This window comes from Schistosoma mansoni (genome assembly GCF_000237925.1).
Source record: "Schistosoma mansoni, WGS project CABG00000000 data, chromosome 1 unplaced supercontig 0076, strain Puerto Rico, whole genome shotgun sequence".
NCBI classification, from domain to species: domain Eukaryota; kingdom Metazoa; phylum Platyhelminthes; class Trematoda; order Strigeidida; family Schistosomatidae; genus Schistosoma; species Schistosoma mansoni.
This window is the reverse complement of record NW_017385990.1, coordinates 877044-900179: the sequence shown is the minus strand read 5'-3', so window position 1 is coordinate 900179 and position 23136 is coordinate 877044. Positions and strand designations below refer to the sequence as shown.

The 23136-nt window shown below is 36.7% G+C and overlaps 1 protein-coding gene across 1 annotated transcript; it reads right to left on the bottom strand.

Annotated features, from left to right (window-relative positions):
* Positions 1–304: 304 nt before the first annotated feature.
* On the bottom strand, positions 305–903 carry Smp_176700 (hypothetical protein; the record flags this gene model as incomplete). The annotated part of the gene is made up of 3 exons (XM_018791775.1): positions 305–537; positions 770–851; positions 886–903. Coding segments are annotated over 3 exons (210 nt in total), but the record flags the coding sequence as incomplete, so codon positions are not given.
* Between the last annotated feature and the right edge of the window lie 22233 nt (positions 904–23136).

The following is a 23136-nucleotide window of genomic DNA, read 5'->3' as shown; positions in this document are numbered from 1 at the left end:
AAACAAACTGGATCAAATGCGTGGTCACTGCACCTTAGTTTTTAAGTAGAGTGTTATGAATAGTTTTTTCGGTCAAAGGCATTCCACATTGAGCATTTTGATGTCACACTGTCATTGGTGAATGGTATGAAGATAAGTCTGATACGAGGACATGTACTTTCAATTGTAATGACATATGGACAATGACTGAATGATGTCGCATAACATTTTAACTTAAATCATACAACCTATTACACGTATATTCACGCGACACATAACATTCTCTATGTATATTTTACACACTTCGAATGCAGAACAAAAATCTGTCTGTCCACATGCTTTATTTTCGAAACACCATGAATATAACTAAACACAATGTGAGGAGTTAACATCACATTACTTATTAGTATGAAAGACAACCAAATACACAGTTGAATTTAGAGTATCTTCAGTCAATTTGATTTGGAAGTCCATATCCATTTGCATCATCTAATTCTGGCATTGGTTCCGCCTCCACTACATCCACCGAAATACTTCTCTTGTGATGAAGTCCAGCAACTAAAAATAAAATCACACAGAACATTTACAGAATCTCAATTTTCAGGCGTCACTCGATTATAAGCAATAATCAAGTGAATAACAATCTTGAACATTCACACCAAGATGCTTATCATAGAACATGTGCATATGGGTGAATGGGACCGAAAAGCGATCCCATCCACTAAAAACCGCTGCATTCGTTGCAACGAGCTCAACATAAAAATGACCACTCATTCGGCAAACTAGTTACCTGACATTAGCAAACAATGTGGTCCCAAACTCATAACTGACAAAATCACCAAAACCAAGATCGTCACGTTCACAATTGTGATCTGTATTTGTGAGCAAATAAATGAATCAGCTTACCTTCATTATGCCACCACGGAATAATTAATAAATCAGCGAACAAACTGCTGTACGGTTCATATATATATAAAACCTGGTTGTTTGATTCTCACGTCCTCAATGGTGCACCTTAAGTTGGTTTGAGGACACAATTAATGTAGCGAGAGATTTTCTCAAGTACTAACGAATGAGCATCTCACCTTAAAGCATGCCGATGTAGAGGTTTTATGTGAACTTCTTACTGTTTCACACTGTCATGTGAATTTATATTCTAAGGTGATCTCATTGCACAACATAGGAATTGCTATCATTGCGAATATTAAATCGATAATAATTGCAGAGATGAGACACTAGACGACTTTTCTTATCATGAAGAACGTTTATATTACAAACGCATTCGAATGTTACATCGAAAACGAGATTCTTCTGTACAAAATTGCGGAATTCAATATAATAAGACGTGGTCTTGTGTTTTGATGCAACCAAGACCGCTTAGTATCCAAGCCGCACAAAATACATCAGCATCAACTAATTTCATTTGAGAATCGGAAGACTTCCTGATCGTGACAAACTGGAGCTTGATAATACGAAAATTACTAGTCTAATTATCGAAACGATTGGAAAGGAAATTTCATTATTACATATCAAACTAAAGACTGGCAAATAAACTAAGGTATATACATTAGACTGAACGAAGTGACAACAGTATTCGGAGTAATCTTAAATTGTTTCGTTGCAGGTCTCACTCCTTCAACTATCGATTGCCACACATTCCCTCAACTGTTCCATTCCTTCTGTTGAGTGTTCTTTGTTGTAGTTGATATTCTGCAAGCCGTGGCCTGAGTAAATCTTTTCAGAATTCCTACTATTTATGTGCTTCCTTGTCTTCTCTTCCACTACTTTCATGTCCTTACCTTGAAAGAAACAACGCCTAACACGCTAATGACAGTCTTCCAATATTTATTAAACTTACTAATTCGCATGTATAATGTCTACACCATACATGAGAAAAATCATGTCTATGTGTCAGAATTAATATTCAGATTCAGAATAAATAAATCAAATAGAGCTTGCTGTTTAATTTCTTAGAAAAATTTGTTGACCAAAAGACTGAAATTCTTTCGGACTTTCTATAGGCCACGGTTGACCCATTCCGCTTATATGACAGTCACACTCATCAGTTTAAGCAGTGGCAACATGCCTTACAATGCTCCAATGACAAAAGCCCTTGAGAACACTGAAAAGCAATCATCAGTGTGAATGAAATCGTTAAACCAGCCAACAAACTTTTCACATGGACAGCCAACTAAACTTGCCAAAAGCAATGCCAAATCATACAAAATATCAATGGCGAATCTCAGGTCTCACATGAGACCTTCAGCTCTACATGGCCATATAGCCTTCGCTGCATACAACACACATATAGGGTAGTAGGCGATATAGCCCAGCTTGAGGCGTCAGGGTATAAGGACGCTTAAAACTCATTGTCTGGTGTCGGAATAGCAGAAAAAGACCACCAAGATTATTTTTATCGCATTTGCGAAATTTTCATTTTTCCGATTTCCCAGACCTTGAGTTAGGGGTAGTATCCGTATGTATAACAGTTTCACTTCAACATATACAACGAAACTAATTTCATTGATTCTGACTTTGTTTCCTCATTCAATAAACATTCTAACACCTAACTACACACCCGCTGCTCATTTCATAGCAAGTGTAAGACCTTTGATCTCCTAACTAAATTCTAAGTGGTTCAATAATAGTTCGCGTAAGTACTGTGACTTGTCAGTGTGTTTTTGTGATTTTTGTAGTGTGGGAAATATTGACTTCACTCATTATCAGAAAATCAGCATTAGTTGAGTAGTGAACTTGTGATGTCATCATTGTTAGCAGTTGTATACATCATATTAATTTCCTTATGTTCCGTTTTGATGATTTGTGACGAAAAGCTAATAATGGATCTGAGAAGTTCTTGGTTTTCGCATTTTATGTTGCCTTCAACATTTTTGGATTGATTATTGTTAATCAATGTCATTATCGCGCTAATTTTATTCAATGGATCAGTCTTATTTCGGTCAAAATTGTGTCAAGTAATGCATAACCAAGGTTGATGGCTGTCTGTCGACCAATTTCAACAGCCTGGTAGTAATATATTCTACACGCAATCACAGAGTTTTAGAACCAATGACCAAACTCTACTTTGATCATAACCAAGTGCAGGATGAGAGTGAAGTCAGTGTGCAGTCAGTAACTGATTACTTTGATGGTCTGTATTCAGCGCTGTGCTTTGTGTCACTCGAATACACCAGTAGAAATAGCATTGGATGATGACACACAGTCCAGTCACATGAGCAGAAACAATTCACTTAAAATTGCAGACACACTTAGCTGACGAGTGTCAATTTGTAGGAGGAGCAGACACTAGGTTGTTTAATAAAGTATGAACGCTCCTGACAATTAACCAATATTTAAACACCACTCGATAATAATTCAATGTAATATCGCTCATATACCTCATTTATAATAAATAGTCTTGGTTTTCGTTACCTCTTTGAGGAAGCTGATGCCATTTCAGGGGAATACGTGTGGAAGTATATCGAGCATCCGTCACTGTGATCATCAAATATTATTGATACATAAAATTCCCTAAGATACTCAGTCGTCTGTTCCAGTCAAATCATCCGTTGAAATAATGATGACACTTATATGGGTTTCACGCTTTTCGTAAGCATTGATTGTGTCATTCTGCAAGTAACGAAAACTACGAAACTCACTAGAAAATCAAACATTTAGTACAAAACTAAAAATTTCGAATTATGAATAAACTAATTGACAAGATTGCATCATCGGCAGTTCACGAGTGTCGAAATCGCGTCTGACAACCGAATCGAGTCACCATTCGATGCGGGTATGAGGAAGAAACAAAGATACTAACAACTCATTTTGAATATAGTTCGTACTGCAGAAGATCACGGGCTATCGAGTTGAATCTTACAGTGGAATAAAATCTCAAAATTCTTACTGCTTGACCGGTTTAAAAAAACACTTGCTAACCGTTACACACGAGTCGTCTAATGCTCGTACTTGAAATCGAGGAATCATTGCAATTTTCAAAAGGAAAAAAATTGGGAAAACGAAGACTGGTATAGGTGAATATTTGTCGGCTCCAAAAGACAACGACAAACTTATATTGATTGAACACACATTCACATTACCAATTCGAATAAAATCACATGTACAGGAAATACTGGGAGTTATAAAAAATCACATACTGCATGTTACGGAGAGCCCAAACCACTATAAATTTGAACAAGAACATTGCATCTTGAAATGAAATTACACTCATATACATCAACGTATGATTATTTCAGATGAGGTATCACACTTGAAAACAAAAACAAATATTACTCTGAATGAATCATCATGTAGAATAGATAAGAGAAACAATGTTGAATAAGAATCACAACGAGTAACCATTGGGATTTTCACTCTTCATCCCGTCATGTCAATTGTGATTTGGCAAAAAGTCACATCTACGAATTTACGACGAAATCGCATGTTTTGTGTCGTGCAGAAGACAGCTCACGTCAATTTAACACAAAGAACATCATGTCTCAGATTAAGAAAGTGTAGTGTTATGGGGTTACGTAATGAGACACCTGAAAACATATACGAACAATCATTCATAGATTTTAAATTGAAGGTGGTTCAAAGCGCATCACAGTATCTCAGGCGCCATCTAACCGAAAATCATATGCGGAGTGAACCTCATCACCAAAATTTATTTCGAGTTATGCTGAACATTGTACTGAGAATCAAGCTACAACCTAATATCTAGATAAATTGTAATTTATCCTTGATTATCGGGTTATCCTACAGCACAGAATGTACTAAATAAATCATACACTTCAGTATATGTTCATTGGATACAGTAATCATCATAAAGGAAGGCCCAGGACAGAGTGGGTTGAAGAATGCTGGTCGGGGCCTAGTATATGTTCATTGGATACAGTAATCATCATCAATATGTTTTGCTTACTCTCCGGACACACCAGAAAAGTTAAATGTAGTAGAAGTGTCTGTGAAATTAATCAATGAAATGACATGAGTTATATAAAAGCTTTGCAAGAAAATAACTGTCGATATAAGCAGTATACACCACAGTTTCATTTCTGCATCCACAACAGAATTTATTTCATGTGCTTCTGACTTTCTTTTCTCATTCAATTGATTGTGATAGTATAAGATGTTTATTGTAGTATATCTTCAGTAAAGAAAATCAAGTTCAAGATGAAAACGCTAGATTGTACAAGTAACTCTCTTAAATTAAAAGAGTAGGTCAAGTGCACTCACAAAATACAGTAAACGATGTACATATCTGAAATCAGACTACCACTCGAGTCAGGTCAACTAACATTCAAACATCACTGCCTCTTCAAATCTTCTCCACTAATATACTAACCCACTCACTTATTCAAAATAAACACATTGACCCTCAATGAATCACAAGTGCCAACACAAGACAATTGTACGTCCACACACCTCATCTCAAAAACAGTATAGATGCAATGTGTCCACATACATCCAATATGCTCCTCTTCACATCACATTCACACGCTCTTCTTCCTCCAGTCTTGTTAGTTCACTGAGAATGGTGAGTGTCCAGTAAACCGAGGTGTTCATCGTGTTTTCGTTAATTCGTGTGATCAGATCCGTTCCACAGTGTTGTTGCCAATGGTGATGATTGTGTCACTTGATAATTCAGTGAATGGTGAGATTGTTTTGTCAAAGGATGACGTCGTTCCATTTCTAGCTGGTGTGGGTGAGTTCTTCCATGTGATTCATTACTTATTATACTCACTATACTGCATACACATCATACGCATGATAACCATTCAAGATGGGGTCATAATTTTATTTGGTTTGATTTGTTCATTGTGTTGTTGTGTACACTGCACTTTTCAGCGCATTGACCATGACGGTTTATTCGTTTGTAGGAATGATGAGGGATTCTATTGTGAGATCTCAGTCTGTGGAGAAGAGAAGCAAGAAGAAGAAGAAGAAGAACAAGGTCAATGACAACAACGTGATGAAGAATGTGTAGGACAAGAAAGAATAAATGAGACCGTTCACGACGTTCACTTCCCAATAATATTTCACTCGTATTGAGTCAATAAATATTCATCGTAAATCGTCTTGAGAGCTTCTTTCATTTGCATGGGTGGGGGGGAGTGATCGATATTATCGGCTATTTTGTCATTGTTCAATTAAGACTGTTACTAGTTTATTGTCTAGTGAAAAAGCTATAGAATATACATGTGTTAAGTACACTGTTTTACCGTTGTGTATAATATGTAGTGCATTAGTAGTAGACTGTTTCTAACATAACACAAGTTATGGTGCAGTTAGTTCAACGAAAAATTTTAGTGTGCCTAATTCTATTGCGTTTCTGGATGAAAGGGACTGAAGCATTGCAATTTGATTTCCTTTCTCTCTATATGTCACTGGAGTTTATTGTCAGGAATATAGTTTATTGAGGTTACTAAAACGTTCAATAGAAAAAGATCGACGGGAAACAAGTTGCTTCGAAGAATAAAGATAAAAGCCCAGTGATAAAAGTGTTTTATAATATTTTCTGCAGAACAGTTTCTGGTATCTATTTTTGTGAGAGTTGTGTTCTAGATCGGTACGTAGACAGAATCAAGGTCATAGATAGTGAACTCAATCTAGTTAAGAACTTACTTATCGAGAACTTGTAACCATCACACCTTACTGACAAGAACATAAAACTCAAACCCCTTGAAGCACAGATAACCACTGTAGATAAGAAATTTCTTCGTAACATGTATCATGTACATCGTTCGCACATCTTATTTGCGTCGCCCTCTACACACTCCATCATTCCGATAATCCTATCGCTACTTCGGATACTCTTCCACCTACCTTCTGTTCTATTCAATTTAACCGTCCGCTTCCAGGCACTCCACTTCCGATTACGGCTACGTACTCTTAACATCTGTCAGCATAAGTAGCATGCACTACACCTCTTCTTCTGCAAAGGTCTTAAACTTTCGTATTTCTTTTTCCTTCACTCACAGTCATCTGTTTCCCTTCCACCTTGATGATTTTTTTTCGGTTTCTATGATCCTCCCAATAGCAGGTAACCTTGGTTTCCACGTGTTATCTCAACACACTGAGTCTTCTGTACCATCATTAACAACATAACTATCAGTCTTTTTATTAAAAATAGCATTTTAATGGTGTTATTTATTTTTGTCTACTTTTAACACGTTTGGAAAAATGTTGTTATCATCATTATTGTATTTATTGTCATCTCAAGAAATAATTGTACATTTAGAATTACATAACTCTAAAGATAAATTCACTGAAAAGAGAAATCTTCGCTGAACCAATCTCTTTTGTCCAGTGTCTCAATTGGTATATTTCATTTGCAAAACAAAAGTATCAACACTAGCTGACTTGACGGATCTCCAAAGGTGGTTTGACAATAAACCGCATTCATTAATTTTAGTTCATGAATTGTGGAGACATGTTCAAGGTCGACCCCGGTACACTTGATGATACCACTTATGTTAGTATACTCGTAAAGTAACCTGACACGGTTGAACACGAACTTTGCAGCAATTTTTCCTAATGAAGCATCCAGAAGACGTTTTGTGATAGTTTGTAGTATTTAAGTAATAGTGCGAACGAAGGATTCTAGTAATAAAGCAATTTAACTAAGACTTATTAGATGAACACGAACGAATGTATTGTATTTGGAATTCGAAATCAGGCAGTTATCAAGTACGAAAAAAGCATGAGCTGATACATACACAACATCTCAGTACAATGCGCAATCCACTTTTATTCAGATAACAGTCTGCCTGTGGCACTCGTTCTTCCTCATAAATCATCCTGAATAGAACGAACGTCCGATGTACTTATAAAAATTGTCACACTGGTTGTTTGTAGATGGATCAGCTTTGTGACGTCCGAGTAACCTCGGTTTTCATCATGAGGCGTCAAAATTATTCCTTCAACTCCGATGGCGGAGATTAAATGGTCTAGATTGCTTATTCTGGTTAGCTACTTTTAGCAATGTTGTTTTGTACGGGACGGAGTTTTCGATCGCATGTTCAACCCTCTTACTTAAATCAGGCCTTGAACCAGCAGCAGCAATGGATGGGCCACAGGTGGAGTTCAACATATCTTTATAGAACGCCATACCAGAATCTCGTAAGTAATTGCAGATGAACGCTGCACAAATTTTTCTGATGATTCTAATCTATTGTCCTGCTTTTTCTTATTCCATTTCACCTGAAATATAAAATATCGTGAGAAATTTGCAAATACGCCTACGACCCACTACTTCACACAACGACATGCTTTTCATGCAATCGACTGATCAATAGAGTTTGGATTATGCCTACGGGTATTTCTACATCTACTGAATTGGACACGTAATAGGTAGCAAATTTTGAATCACAACGCTATGCTTTTCATGCAATCGACTATTCAACAGAGTTTGAATTATGCCCATAGGTGTTTCTATATCTTTCAATGTTGAAATCACGAGTCAATTGAAGCCAGACCACCATCGAAAACCTGGAAGCACTGGACGGCCGTTTCGTCCTATTATGGGACTCCTCAGCAGTGCGCATCCACGATCCCGCACTCGCGAGATTCGAACCTAGGACCTGCTTCCCACTAGAACTCCAGGACATGTATCTTGAAGTCAGTCACTAGTGAGCATTCGATTACAATCAAAAGGGGATTTTGTGGAGATTTCAGTATTTTTCAAAGTCGACATCATGAGTCAATTGATTCTATATCTATCAGCAGACATTTTAGTGCAAATCTTCTATAAAATTCATGTCATTTCATTGATTAATTTCACAGACACTTGTGCTACGCATATATTCGCTGATATATATGGAGAGTAAGCGAAACCTTTTGACGTGAATACACTAAGTGATTGTTGATAGCTCCCCTAGTATTTCTTCTCTTCAGTAACCGGTTAGTGACTGTTCCTCAGCAGATTCAAATCAAGCATACATCACATAGCTGTGACGTTGTGCAACATATGATGTACTTTGTGTTAAATGAACGTGAACTATCTTCTGCACGACACAAAACATGCGATATTATTTGGAATAATCATACATTGATATATTTGAGTGTATTGTTATTCCAAGATGCAATGTACTTGTTTTCATTTAATGCTTCATAACATGCAGCATGTAATTTGTTAAATCTCACGGTGTTTCCTGTCAATGTGATTTTATTCGATTCAATAATGTGATTGAGTGTTCAATCGATATAGGTTTGTCGTTGTCTTTTGGAGTCGAAAAATCACTTTTGTAATCTGTTCGGGGGTCCTTTTTGACTCACTACCCATATTTCCACGAGAATAAGAACAATCATGAAACAAACGCAAGCTTGAGTGATCATAAGATGGTAGTCCGTCATGACGAATAGACAAAGTATTAGAAATTTTCACTAACTGAAAATGAGGCTCATCCACTGCCTCAAAAATAATAAACGCTGTCTCCGTTTATTGGAATAACATTTAGTGCCCCCGAATCAATTATATTTCTAAATTCGGAATATTCATCACAGCAATCAACCGATCACGAAGTTGGCTTTCCGATTGGTCGTAGAAATTGTACTTGGTGGCCTGTTTTTGTAGTTCGAGTGTAAAGTCTCCAACCTTTTGATCGTCATGTCAAATCATTTTACGAAATTTCAGTCTCTCTCTGCATTCAAAGCTAGTACGCTGCACACTGTGAAGTAGTAACTGCTTGATAGATTCATATGACGATGAAATAGTTTTCTCTGGAAAAGTCAGATTCGTTCACAGATTATACGTTTCTTCGTTGATGAATGTGGGAAAACAGTGTGTGACTTTGTCATCTTAAATATCATTTCTATTCACGCACCACATTTGAAAACGTTTCACCTAATCTTCGAAAGCTTCAAAATTTGAATATTCATTCGACTGTTCAAGATTCGACTCAATCGTGACCTAAAATGACGACTGGACACTATTGTGTAGCCCATATTGGACTCCAATTTGATTGTATCCTGATTATCAACTGAATAGGCATATTTGCTTTCCTCGTATATTTCATCGACTTAAATCACGTTGGCGAATAACGAAATCAAATAAGCCGTATACGAGATTGGAGCCTCCAGTACATATATTGTGCACACACACACACACTGATCTGAACAGGAAATGAGAAGGATGAATCGAATGGAAGAGAGTGAAGGGAAATGACGCCGGGTGGGGAAGGCGTGTGATCCAACTCCAATTACTTAAACGTTCATCAATATTGATAACCAGATAGAAATACGTTACAGACATGTGGTGAATAGGAGAAGTGTACACACATATACGCTCATACAAAAACAGTCGGTCTTGACAAGTGAATGGTTAACAAGATCGAAACATCTCTCAAGAACAGTGGATAAATTGACCTGTTCAGTAACTGTAATAAGGAATATGGGCTTGACATAGCAACCGACACTACAAATTGCCAGATATAATGCAATTACTCGGAGTTCGCGAAACTTTGCAATTTAAACCAGACCAAATTAGATTGGTACAATCTAATGTTTTGTATTGGGAATTCAAATTCCGTCGACAGCCGAGTACAAAAGAACCATTAGTTAGTGCAAATACCACATCTTCTCCTCCTTCACTTCATATTCTTCAATATATGACTATTCACACACTTTTCAACACGGACCATTGAAAACGTTATTTATTCATTCCCTTCTTTCAAGTCTACTTAGATAGGTTTGAACGATGTTTCGTTTTAGACTATCGTCTTGAAAGTGATTTATTTTGTTAATGGGTGAAAATATTTTGGAATGAACTAAGGCATGTTGACACATGCGAGCAATCAGTGAACCTCTCATTCTCCAGAATGTCTATGTATGCACTATGTGGCTGCATTATATAATAAGCTTTTGGTATTTTAACCAGAAACGATAAGAAATTCAACATTTCACAGATTTCACGATGTAATAAGACAAGTTTTGAAAGTGATTATAGAAACAACCGTTTGAAATCTAGTCTTTACACTTCACCTAATCAAACGGAAGTTGTTTTTTCAGTGGTCCATTTGTAAACTGAATTTGATTTTGATTGGAACACACATTGTAGCGTGGCAGCTGCACACGAAGCGAATAACTATCACATACATTTTCACGTCGAAAGGGCGAACTTGCATCAAACAACCTCCACTCCCATACACTAACTAGATATAGAAGTCTACAGTTGTACAGAAGGTTTATCAATCAAAACTCAGGATGATTATCAATCGTTCGAATGCAAACATTTATAGACGGATTTGTTGGCAGTAAATTTCAGTTTAGGAATTTCATACAAAGAAGCACAAATGATGTCCGAAATGAAGCATGCAATACTATGAAGTCTCAACTGAGTCAACAAGGAGATCAATTGTGTCAAAATTCCTCTGATGATAACACTTAAAATTACTCTGATATTCCTTCAATTTGGTCGTATTCAGGAATTCAGCATCGACCATTTTACAGGAGGATTGAACTGTTTGCATTCCGCCGGATAAGTAACAAGACTAAACGATAAGATCTGAAGAACTGAGAAACAGTTGACCGGATTCGCTGCTTTAAATAACCATTCACAGTAAATCGTATGGAAAATGTGATTCTGTAAGAACTACTGAGTTCGTCAAACATACATGAAGTTGAATGTATGGAACAGGTTATTAGTATGTTGAATAACACAAAGTCCTAAATTCAAATGTGTGCTCATTTGTGACCATGCCGTCTAGTTGTCAAGTGATCTCATGAATAATGTTCACGAATATGGACTGAATGATCGTTCGTTGATGTCAACTAGTATTCAGTTTCCGACAATATCATTTACACTGATAGATGGATGATTGATCTAACCAGTAGAGTGAGATTCCTATGGTTGACTGAAAATCGTCACATTAGTTACTTCTCACTAATCTAATCATCATTTCCAGATTTTCGAATAAACGTGTTTGACTTGTGTGAGTTTTCAACAACGAATCATCATTGTCAATTAGTTCTGAAGTAGTTAATCAAGACGGTCCATTGATAACCTTATTAGTCAACGTAATTCACATAAGGCTCATCGTGAGTATTAGTCCTTCAAATACTTAGCAATTATTCTGTCTAAATTCAACATGTGTCAATGAAGTTTAATATTGATAGGCTCATTTTGGATAACTATGAGATTGATATTGTGTTCATGTCCTAAGATTTACAGGCTGAGGATTCGCAAACCGTCTGGCTTGATAATATGTGCATCTTACGAAAATGTGACTATTATACTTCAGCAGCATAATTTCATTACGCGTATTGCTGTGTAGGCGCACTACTTCTTCCCTAAATATACTGTGTTGCAAATACATCCTGATTAGGTATTACTCATCTGATCAAGGCAGTCATGAAACTGTATGGTGAGCATTTTGTTGGAATTGATGCTTATATCTCGTACATTTACTCCGGGTACACTACACTTGTTCAAACTATTTTACCTCTCCAATAAACTGAAGTGATCTGTAAATTGACTGAACATGCACATGAGATTGATGTCAATTATTGCTACTCAAATAAGTGAATGTTTTCGAAAACGTTTACGTAATTTTGATGAAGGTATTTTGTATAAATTACGGTAACATGGAAGAATCTCATTGTCACTAGTCTTTCACATTCTAAGTAACTTGAATTTACTTGAGTGTTTTTAATAATGCATAACTATACGTAAAAGAAAATCTGATTGCCTGAACTTCAGTGTGAAGCTCCGTCACTCAGTGGTCAATTGTGGTCAAAGCCACTGTGCGTCGCTTTATGTATCGATCGCGCGAATCGCATCATATCGGTTGGTGAACACGGTGAGGAGTAAACGACTGAGAGAAGCTTGAATATTTATGTGAGTTGGGTAGAATGTGCCCGCAATAAGTAGTTCTGTGAGTCGTTGACACCGATGGCGACCTGGTGAGTAATATCAGACACGCCAGGAGGATGAAGAACTCTCTCTACAGTGTTCGGTCGACTCAGAGAAATCTAGTCTGAAAATGTCTTGTTAATATGTTGAATACCGTATATTACTTCTGCTTCTGCTTGTGTCACGTTAATTTATGAATTTCGGAAGTACTTTCAAAAATCTCGATCAAATGCGTGATCACTGCACCTTAGACTGAAAGTAATCTGCTACGTATGGATTTTTCGGTCGAAGGCAATCCACATTGAATATTTTGATGTCACACTGTCATTGATGTTTGGTTGAAAGATAAGTATGATACGAGAAAATGTACTGTCACTTTTAATGACCTATGGACAATGACTGAACGATGTCGCACAACATTTTTTCACTATAATCATACACCTTATCACATGTATATTCACGCGACACACCACATTCACCATGTATGTTTTACACACTTCGAATGCAAAACAAAATTCTGTCTGTCCACATGCTTTATTTTCGGAACACCATGAAAATGAGTACATACAATCTGAGTAGTTCACATCACACTACCTACTAGTATGAAGGACAACCAAATACACCTTTAAATTCAGAGTCTGTTCAATTAGCTGCATTTGGAAATCGATATGGCATTGGTTCCGCCTCCACTAAATCCACCGCAACATTTCTCTTGTTATGAAGTCGAGAAACTGAAAATCAAACCACACGGAACAATCATCAGAACCTCAATTTTCAAGCGTCACTCGATTGTAAGCAATAATCAAGTGAATGTTGAACATTCACACACAGATACTTTTCATAGAATGTTCACTCAAATAAACATGTCAGGGCATATGAGTGTGTGGGACCCAAAAGCGATCCCATCCACTAAAAACTGCTGCATTCGTTGCAACGAGCTCAACATAAAAATGACTATACATTTAGCAAACTGGTTACCTCGCATATAGATACAATGTGATCCCAAACTCATAAATGACAAAATCACCAAAACCAAGATCGTCACTTTCACATTTGTGATCTATATTTGTGAGCAAATAAATGAATCAGCATACCCCCATTATGCCACCACGGAATAATTGATAAATCAGTCAACACACTGATGAACCCTTTATATATACACATATAAAACAAGGTCTTTTGATTCTCACGTTCTTATTAGTGCATTTTAAGTTCTTTGGAGGACATAAACAATGTAATGAGAGATTTTCTCATGTACGAACGTTTTATCATCTCACGTTAAAGCATGCCGGTGTAGAGATGTTATGTGAACCACTTATTGTTTCACACTAACATGTGAATTCGTATCCTACGATTATCTCATTACACTACAAAGGAATCGCTATTCTAGCAAATATTCATTCCATCATCATTGCAGGGATGAGACACTAGACGACGTTGCTTACCATTGAGAACGTTGACGTTACATACGCATTCGAATGTGGCATCGACAACGAGATTCTCCTGTACAAAATTGCGGAGTTCATCATGATAAGACATGATCTTGTATTTTGATGCAACCAAGACCGCTTAGCATACAAGTCGCAAAAAGGCATCAGCATCAGCTAACTCCAGTACAGATTTCGAAGACTTCCTGATCGAGACACACTGTTTCTTGATAATACGATAATAACTAGCCTGAATATCAAAACAATTGTAAAGGAATTTTCACTATTACATGTTCAAATGTAAACCAACATAGATCCAGCGATTAACGTTTCACTTATTTCAGGGTTTATACAATAGGTTAAACGAAGTGACATCAGTATTCGAATTAACCCTGAATCGTTTCGTTTGAGGTCTCACTCCTTCAACCATCGCTTGTCACACATTCCCTTAACTGTTTCTTTCCTTCTGTTGAGTGTTCCGTGTTCTAGTTGATATTCTGCGAACCATGGTGTTGATGAGTTTTTTCCCAATACCTACTCATCATGTGCTTCTCTGTCTTATCTTACACTACCCCACGTCCTTACCTTTAAATAAACAACAACAACACCATGATTGCAATCCTTCGACATTTATTAAACCTACTAATTTGCATGTGTCATGTCTACAACATATATGAGAAGATTGAAATCATGTCTGCATGTCACATTTGTAATCCAAATTCATGGTGAATAAGCCAGGTAGAGCTGGAATTCATATGATTTATATTCTAATACGACTACTACTACTAATTCAAACGGCTTTGTGCAATTTCATAAAGGCAAGTGATCGATCGAAATCGATGAAGTTTGTTTCTCCAGTTATCCCGATAGAGAGACTAAAGGTTTGGAATAAGATCGATAAGCATATGTTATAGGAATACCGAAGCCACAAATACCTAACATTTTTCAGAATGTTGTTTATGACTTAGTCACACTTTGAATGTTCACTGAGAACGGTTTGAATTATATTCTACGTGTGTTTACCCATCATCATTAACGTCACTGATGGAGTAAACATTCTACCACTTAACTGCACACCCGCTGCTCATTTCATAGCAAGTGTAAGATCTTTGATCTTTTAACTAACTTTCAAGTGGTTCAATAATAGTTCATGTGGGTAATGTTACTTGTCATTGTGTTTTAGTGATCTATGTGGTGTGGGAAATATTGACTTCACTCAGTATCAGAAAATCAGCAATAATTGAGTAGTGAACTTGTGATATCATTATTGTAAGCAGTTGTATACATCACATTATTTTGTTCTGTTCTGTTTTGATGATTTGTGACAAAAAGCGGCTAATGGATTTCAGAAGCTCTTTGCTTACACGCCGATCGCAGGTATTTAATTTGACAATCTGCAAGTAACAAAAACTACGACACTCATTAGAAAATCAAACATTTATTAGAAAACTGAAAGTTTTGGAATCATGAATGAACGAACTGACAAGACTGCATGATCGGTAATTGACGAGTGTCAAAACCGCGTATGACAACCGAAATAAGTCACCATTCTATGCGAGTATGAGGACGAAACCAAGATACTTATAAACCATTTTGAACGTAGTTCGTAATGCAGAAAATCACAGGTCATCGATTTGAATCTTGCATAAGAATACAATCTCAAATTTGTTACGACTTGACCCATTTCAAAATACAGGTTGCCAACTATTAAGTATGCGTCGTCCAATGCCGTACTTGTAATCGAGAAACCACCTCGATTGTCAAAAGCAGAAGAATTAAGCACACGAAGACTGGTATAGGTGAATATTTGTCGACTCCAAAAAACAACGACAAACCCATATTGATTGATTATTCAATCACATTACAACATAACATAAAATCACATGTACAGGAAATACTGGGTGTTATAACAAATCACAGGCTGCATGTTATGCAGAGCTCAGTTTCCAACAAATGTAAACAAAAACATTGCATCTCGGAATAACATCACACTCAACTCAGTCAATGCATGATTGTTCCGAATGAGGTATCACACTGTAAAACAGAAACACATATTACTCTGAATGAGTCATCATGTAGAATAGATAAGAGAAACAATGTTGAACAAGAATCACAATGAGTAACCAACGAGATTTCTACTCGTCATCCCGTCGTGTCATTTGTGATTTGGTAAAAGTCAGATCTACGAATTTAAGAAAAAATCGCATGTTTTGTGTCGTGCAGTAGGTAGTTCAAGTTACTTGAATGCAAACAACATCATATGTTGCACAACGTCACAGCTATGTGATATATGCTTTATTTGAATTTACTGAGGAACAGTCACTAACCGGTTACTGAAGAGAAGAAGTACTAGGGGAGCTATCAACAATCACTTAGTGTAATCACGTCAAAAGGTTTTGCTTACTCCCAATATATATCGCTAAATATATGCGTAGTACAAGTGTCTATGAAATTAATCAATGAAATGACATGCATTATATGAAAGATTTGCATTAAAATATCTGTCGACATAAGCAGTATACACCACAGTTTCATTTCTGCATCTACAACAGAACTAATTTCATGTGCTTCTGACTTTCTTTTCTCATTCAATTGATTGTGATAGTATAAGATGTTTATAATAGTATATCTTGAGAAGAGCACACCAAGTTCAAGATGAAAATGTTAGAGTGTAGAAGTAACTCTCTTAAATAAAAGAAGTAGGTCAAGTGCACTCACAAAAGTAGTGAAGAGATGTGCACATCTGAATTCAGACTACCACTCGAGTCAGGTCAACTAACATTCAAACATCACTGCCTCTTCAAATCTTCTCCACTCATGTACTCACTCACTGATTCACCTAAAATAAACACATTGACCCTCAATACTTATACTTATCACTGAAACGTGGTGTTATCCAACAGTGGCCGATTCCGAATTAAATATCCAAAACTATCGACTCTATCTCTGTGACAGAAAAACTAAGCGAGGAGGTGGTTGTCTTATATTTGCTTTGGATACCATAATAACTAACAAAGTTGAAGATAGTATCTTGAATAGCTTACCAGAATCGATCTGGATATCAATCAATGCCCTAAACCATAGTCTACTCCTAGGTTGTATATATGTAGAGCTCCTGATAGTACTGATAATTTGAGTGATCTTATTATCAATGCATTTATACACGCATCTACTCTAAACTTCAGTGCTTAGATTATCACTGGCGATTTCAATTATCCTGGGATTAACTGGAGTACCGGTAGTTGTCAGTCTAGCAATGATGAATTTTTATCAATCCTTAATCTGTACTGCTGGTCACAGTGGGTTCGTACCCCAACAAGGGGTGATAATACACTTGATCTAATATTTAGTAGAGATATCATTCCCCTATCTGTACAAGTATACAACGAGTTTGAAAGCAGTGATCATAAGATAGTAGCTTGTGCTCTCCCCATTTATCCCTCCTACAACCGACCAATTCAAAGAACCTGCAATTATAGAGACTATAAGAATGCAGACTGGGACCTCTTGCGCTCACTGATCAAACTGTCAGACTGGGATGAATTCTTCTCATGTAATAGTCTGACAGATGCCATCAATATATTCTATTTCATTGTTAACTCTTGTCTAGACTCCTGTGCACCAATTAAGACTTACGGGATTAGTAAACATTACGAATTATATATACCAGCTAAATATCGTAATAAACTAAGACGCCTAAAGAAACGTTATTTTAAATCTAACGATTTCACGGCAGTCACACAAATAACAATATTTTTTAACCAAATAAAAGAGAAACATAGGTTAAAAGCCATTAATGAAGAGCTATTAGCACTAAGCACTAGCTCAAAAGTGCAAAACCTAATCCACCTTTACAATAAACGTGCTAAATCAACTCAAAAGATTGATATACCATGCATCCTGCATAATAATAGTTTTATATATGATCCAAAAACCATAGCAGACCTTTTCAGTGGTAATTTTGCAAATGGCAAAGAATCCATAAATGGCTCTGTTTCTAGAGTTATATGCATGACTGGTAACTCAATTAAATCTATCTCCTTCACATGTCTGAAAATTAGTAAGGTTATAAATTACCTCAAGGTTTCGAAACGTCACGGAGCAGACGGGATTTCATCATTTCTCTACAAATATGGTGGTCCAGATATCCAACTTCTTCTCCTTAAGCTGTTTACTCTCTCTATGGAATCAGGCTCTTATCCTGACCGTTGGAAAACCGCGTACATCATACCACGTTACAAATCCGGAGATAAGACTGACATGAACAACTATCGGCCAATAAATATTACTCCACTTATATCTAGGATTATGGAAAAAATTATTAGTGACGAACTATCCGACTATTTATTGACTGAACAATTTATTGATGATTCGCAACATGGATTTCTTAAAAATCGATCTTGTATGACATGTCATTTTGACTTCTTTAATTTAGTCTATTCCCTTCGTAGCCAATGATATCTAGTATTAGTGCTATACCTGGACATTTCTAAGGCTTTCGACATGGTCAACCACCAACTTCTCATAGGTAAACTCGCATCTTATGGGGTCCAAAACCCGTTACTAGCCTGGTTTGATTCCTTCCTCAGCAATCGACATCAAATAGTTAAAATCAACTCTTCATTGTCGAACGCAGTCCCTGTTAGAAGTGGGGTAATTCAGGGTAGTGTCTTAAGTCCTTTGCTCTTTTTAGTTTTCATTAATGATATTTGTGAGTGTTTTAGTGTGTGTAAGTCCATTTTGTATGCAGACGATCTTAAGGTGGTGTACTCATTTTCTCCACATGAGCTGAGCAATATTCAAAATTGTATCAGCTCGGAGCTTAACAATGTAGCACAGTGGTGCTTGAAATGGCAACTGGGGCCTAATACAGGTAAATGTGGTTGGTTATGCTTCGGTGATACATCACTCAACCTCGATCTTACCATAAATGGTGAAGTGTTATCTAGGTTACACACAGTAGTAGATCTAGGACTTAGGTACTCCGATGACTTGTCGTTTACTGAACAGATAATGAAACAAACGTCCAAGTCTCAACGCCTTATAGGTTACATAACTCGAAACCTTCATAACAGTGAATCTCGTATATTAATGTACAAAGTCTGTGTTCGACCACTCCTCGAATACTGTGCGTTTCTCCTTAGTAGCACGCGCATAAAGGATAAATTAAGACTGGAATCAGTACAGAGACGATTTACACTTCGTACTCTTGGAACTGGAAGTGTCTAACATATAGTTCGAGGTGTAGCAAACTAGGGCTTGACCCTTCATGGAAGAGGAGACTCAAACTTAACCTCATCTTCTTTTTCAAAATACTTAACAAACTCTCCTTCACATCCAGTCAGGCGATTCAATATGCTAAAGCCCCACATTACGACATTCGTAACTCCTTGTCTTTAGCCAAACAAACATATTCTAGATCTTCTCTCTATATGAATTACTTTACCTGTACGTTTTCTAGGTTCTGGAATAATTTACCTCAAACTATCCGTATGTTAAACTCTCTCCCATTGTTTGTTCGCTCAATTAATGCCTTTTGCTCCTCTGAAAATGCATTAAATGCTCTAGCGCCTGCAAGTGTATCTTACTCCACAAGTGAGATTATCAGAACATTAAGTGTTTAACCTCTTACTTGCTATCATTGTTTTGTTGTTCCGTGCTCTTTGCTTTTATCTTACTTTCTCTAGTTGTAGATAATTATCAATAATTCGCTTTGGCACTAGAAATTACCTTACAGAACATCAGGCTATCCACTTAAGAAAAAATGACAAGATCCCTGGTGTTGCATAGGCCTGCCATATATAAATTATTTATCAATTACTAAACCAGCAAACATAAAATTTTCTTATATTTCATGTTTGCTCTCTACATTAAATGTTGGTTTTTATAACAAACTGATCATGCCTGTAAACTGGTGTGAATTCAGTAAATATTATTTTCAGAATACATATAATATTATTAGGAATCACAAGTGCCAACACGAGACAATTGGACATCCACACACCACATCTCACAGACAGTATAAATGCAATGTGTCCACATACATCCTCTTCATATCACATTCACACGCTCTTCTTCCTCCAGTCTTGTTAGTTCACTGAGAATGGTGAGTGTCCAGTAAACCGAGGTGTTCATCGTGTTTTCGTTAATTCGTGTGTTCAGATCCGCTCCACAGTGTTGTTGTCAATAGTGATGATTGTGTCACTTGATACTTCAGTGAATGGTGAGATTGTTTTGTCAAAGGATGACGTCGTTCCATTTCTAGCTGGTGTGGGTGAGTTCTTCCATGTGATTCATTACTTATTATACTCACTATACTGCATACACATCATACGCATGATAACCATTCAAGATGGGGTCATAATTTTATTTGGTTTGATTTGTTCATTGTGTTGTTGTGTACACTGCACTTTTCAGCGCATTGACCATGACGGTTTATTCGTTTGCAGGAATGATGAGGGATTCTATTGTGAGATCTCAGTCTGTGGAGAAGAGAAGCAAGAAGAAGAAGAACAAGGTCAATGACAACAACGTGATGAAGAATGTGTAGGACAAGAAAGAATAAATGAGACCGTTCACGACGTTCACTTCCCAATAATATTTCACTCGTATTGAGTCAATAAATATTCATCGTAAATCGTCTTGAGAGCTTCTTTCATTTGCATGGGTGGGGGGGAGTGATCGATATTATCGGCTATTTTGTCATTGTTCAATTAAGACTGTTACTAGTTTATTGTCTAGTGAAAAAGCTATAGAATATACATGTGTTAAGTACACTGTTTTACCGTTGTGTATAATATGTAGTGCATTAGTAGTAGACTGTTTCTAACATAACACAAGTTATGGTGCAGTTAGTTCAACGAAAAATTTTAGTGTGCCTAATTCTATTGCGTTTCTGGATGAAAGGGACTGAAGCATTGCAATTTGATTTCCTTTCTCTCTATATGTCACTGAAGTTTATTGTCAGGAATATAGTTTATTCAGATAACTAAAACGTTCAATAGAATAGGATCGACGGGAAACAAGTTGCTTCGAAGAATAAAGATAAAAGCCCAGTGATAAAAGTGTTTTATAATATTTTCTGCAGAACAGTTTCTGGCATCTATTAATGTGAGAGATGTCTTCCCGATCGGTATGTAGACAGAATCAAGGTCATAGATAGTGAACTTAATCTTGGTAAGAACTTACTTATCGAGAACTTGTAACCATCACTTCTTACTGACAAGAACAAAAAACTCAAACCACTTGAAGCACAGGTAACCTCCGTAGATGAGAAATTTCCTTATAATATGCATCATATACATCGTTCATACATCTAATTGGCGTAGCCCTCTACACACTCCACTATTCTCACAATTCTATCGCTACTTTGGATCCTCTTCCACCCCCCTTCTGATCTCTTCAATTTGATCGTCCGCTACCAGACATTTCACTTCCGATTACGACTACGTACACTTTACACCTGTCAGTATAAGTAGCATGTACTACATCTCTTCTTCTGCCATGGTCCTTAACTTTCGTATTTCTTTTTCCTTCACTCACAGCCATCTGTCTCCCTTCCATCTTCCTCTCTTTAGATCTTCACCCGAAGATGATTTGCTTCTGTTACTATGATCCTCCCAATTGCAGGTAACCTCGGTTTCCACATGATATCTTAACATACTGAGTTATCTTTACCATCATTAACAACATAACTATCAGTCTTTTTATTAAAAATAGCATTTTAATGGTGTTATTTATTTTAGCTGACTTCTAATATGTTTGGAAAGATTTTGATATCACCATTTTTGCATTTATTATCATCCTAAGATATAATTGTGCAATTAGGATTACATAACTGTAACGATAAATTCACCGAAAAGAGATCTCTTTGCTGAACCATTCTCTTTTGTCCAGTATCTCAATTGGTATATTTCGTTTGCAAAACAAAAGTATCATCACTAGCTGACTTGAAGAATCTCGATATGTATTTTGACAATAAACCTAATAGCGAACACACGCATTCATTATTCCTAGTTCATGAAATGTGAAGATTTTTTCAAGGTCGAACCTGATACACTTGATGATGCCACTAATGTTAGTATGCTCGTAAGGTAACCTTACACGGTTGAACACGAACTTTGCAGCAATTTTGTCTTTCTGAAGAATCCAATTTCTGTTTTTGTAGCATTGGCTAATGAAGCTGCTGTTGGATCTCGACCACTGGACTAGAGAGGCAGGAAAGGGAGTACAAAATCTAAAAGTAACAAAAAACATAAAGTGAAAGACAGCAATGTTTATTAGAACATTGGCTTAACAAAAGCAATGAAACTACAAATTCGTGTTCCTAATTCTTCTGCTTTTGACAATCGAGGTGGTTTCTCGATTACAAGTACGGCATTGGACGACGCATACTTAATAGTTGGCAACCTGTATTTTGAAATGGGTCAAGTCGTAACAAATTTGAGATTGTATTCTTATGCAAGATTCAAATCGATGACCTGTGATTTTCTGCATTACGAACTACGTTCAAAATGGTTTATAAGTATCTTGGTTTCGTCCTCATACTCGCATAGAATGGTGACTTATTTCGGTTGTCATACGCGGTTTTGACACTCGTCAATTACCGATCATGCAGTCTTGTCAGTTCGTTCATTCATGATTCCAAAACTTTCAGTTTCCTAATAAATGTTTGATTTTCTAATGAGTGACGTAGTTTCCATTACTTACAAATTATCACATTCCATGAGTAAGAAAGTCTTGAAAACGATTAACATAAGAATTGGGATCAGAAGTTGATAGATTGGAAGCATTTGTCTCACAAAATGGCACAAGATTTGCATTTATTTCTGGACTGCTATACGACTTCCTACCGCTTTTCGAATTCGTGGGTAAAGA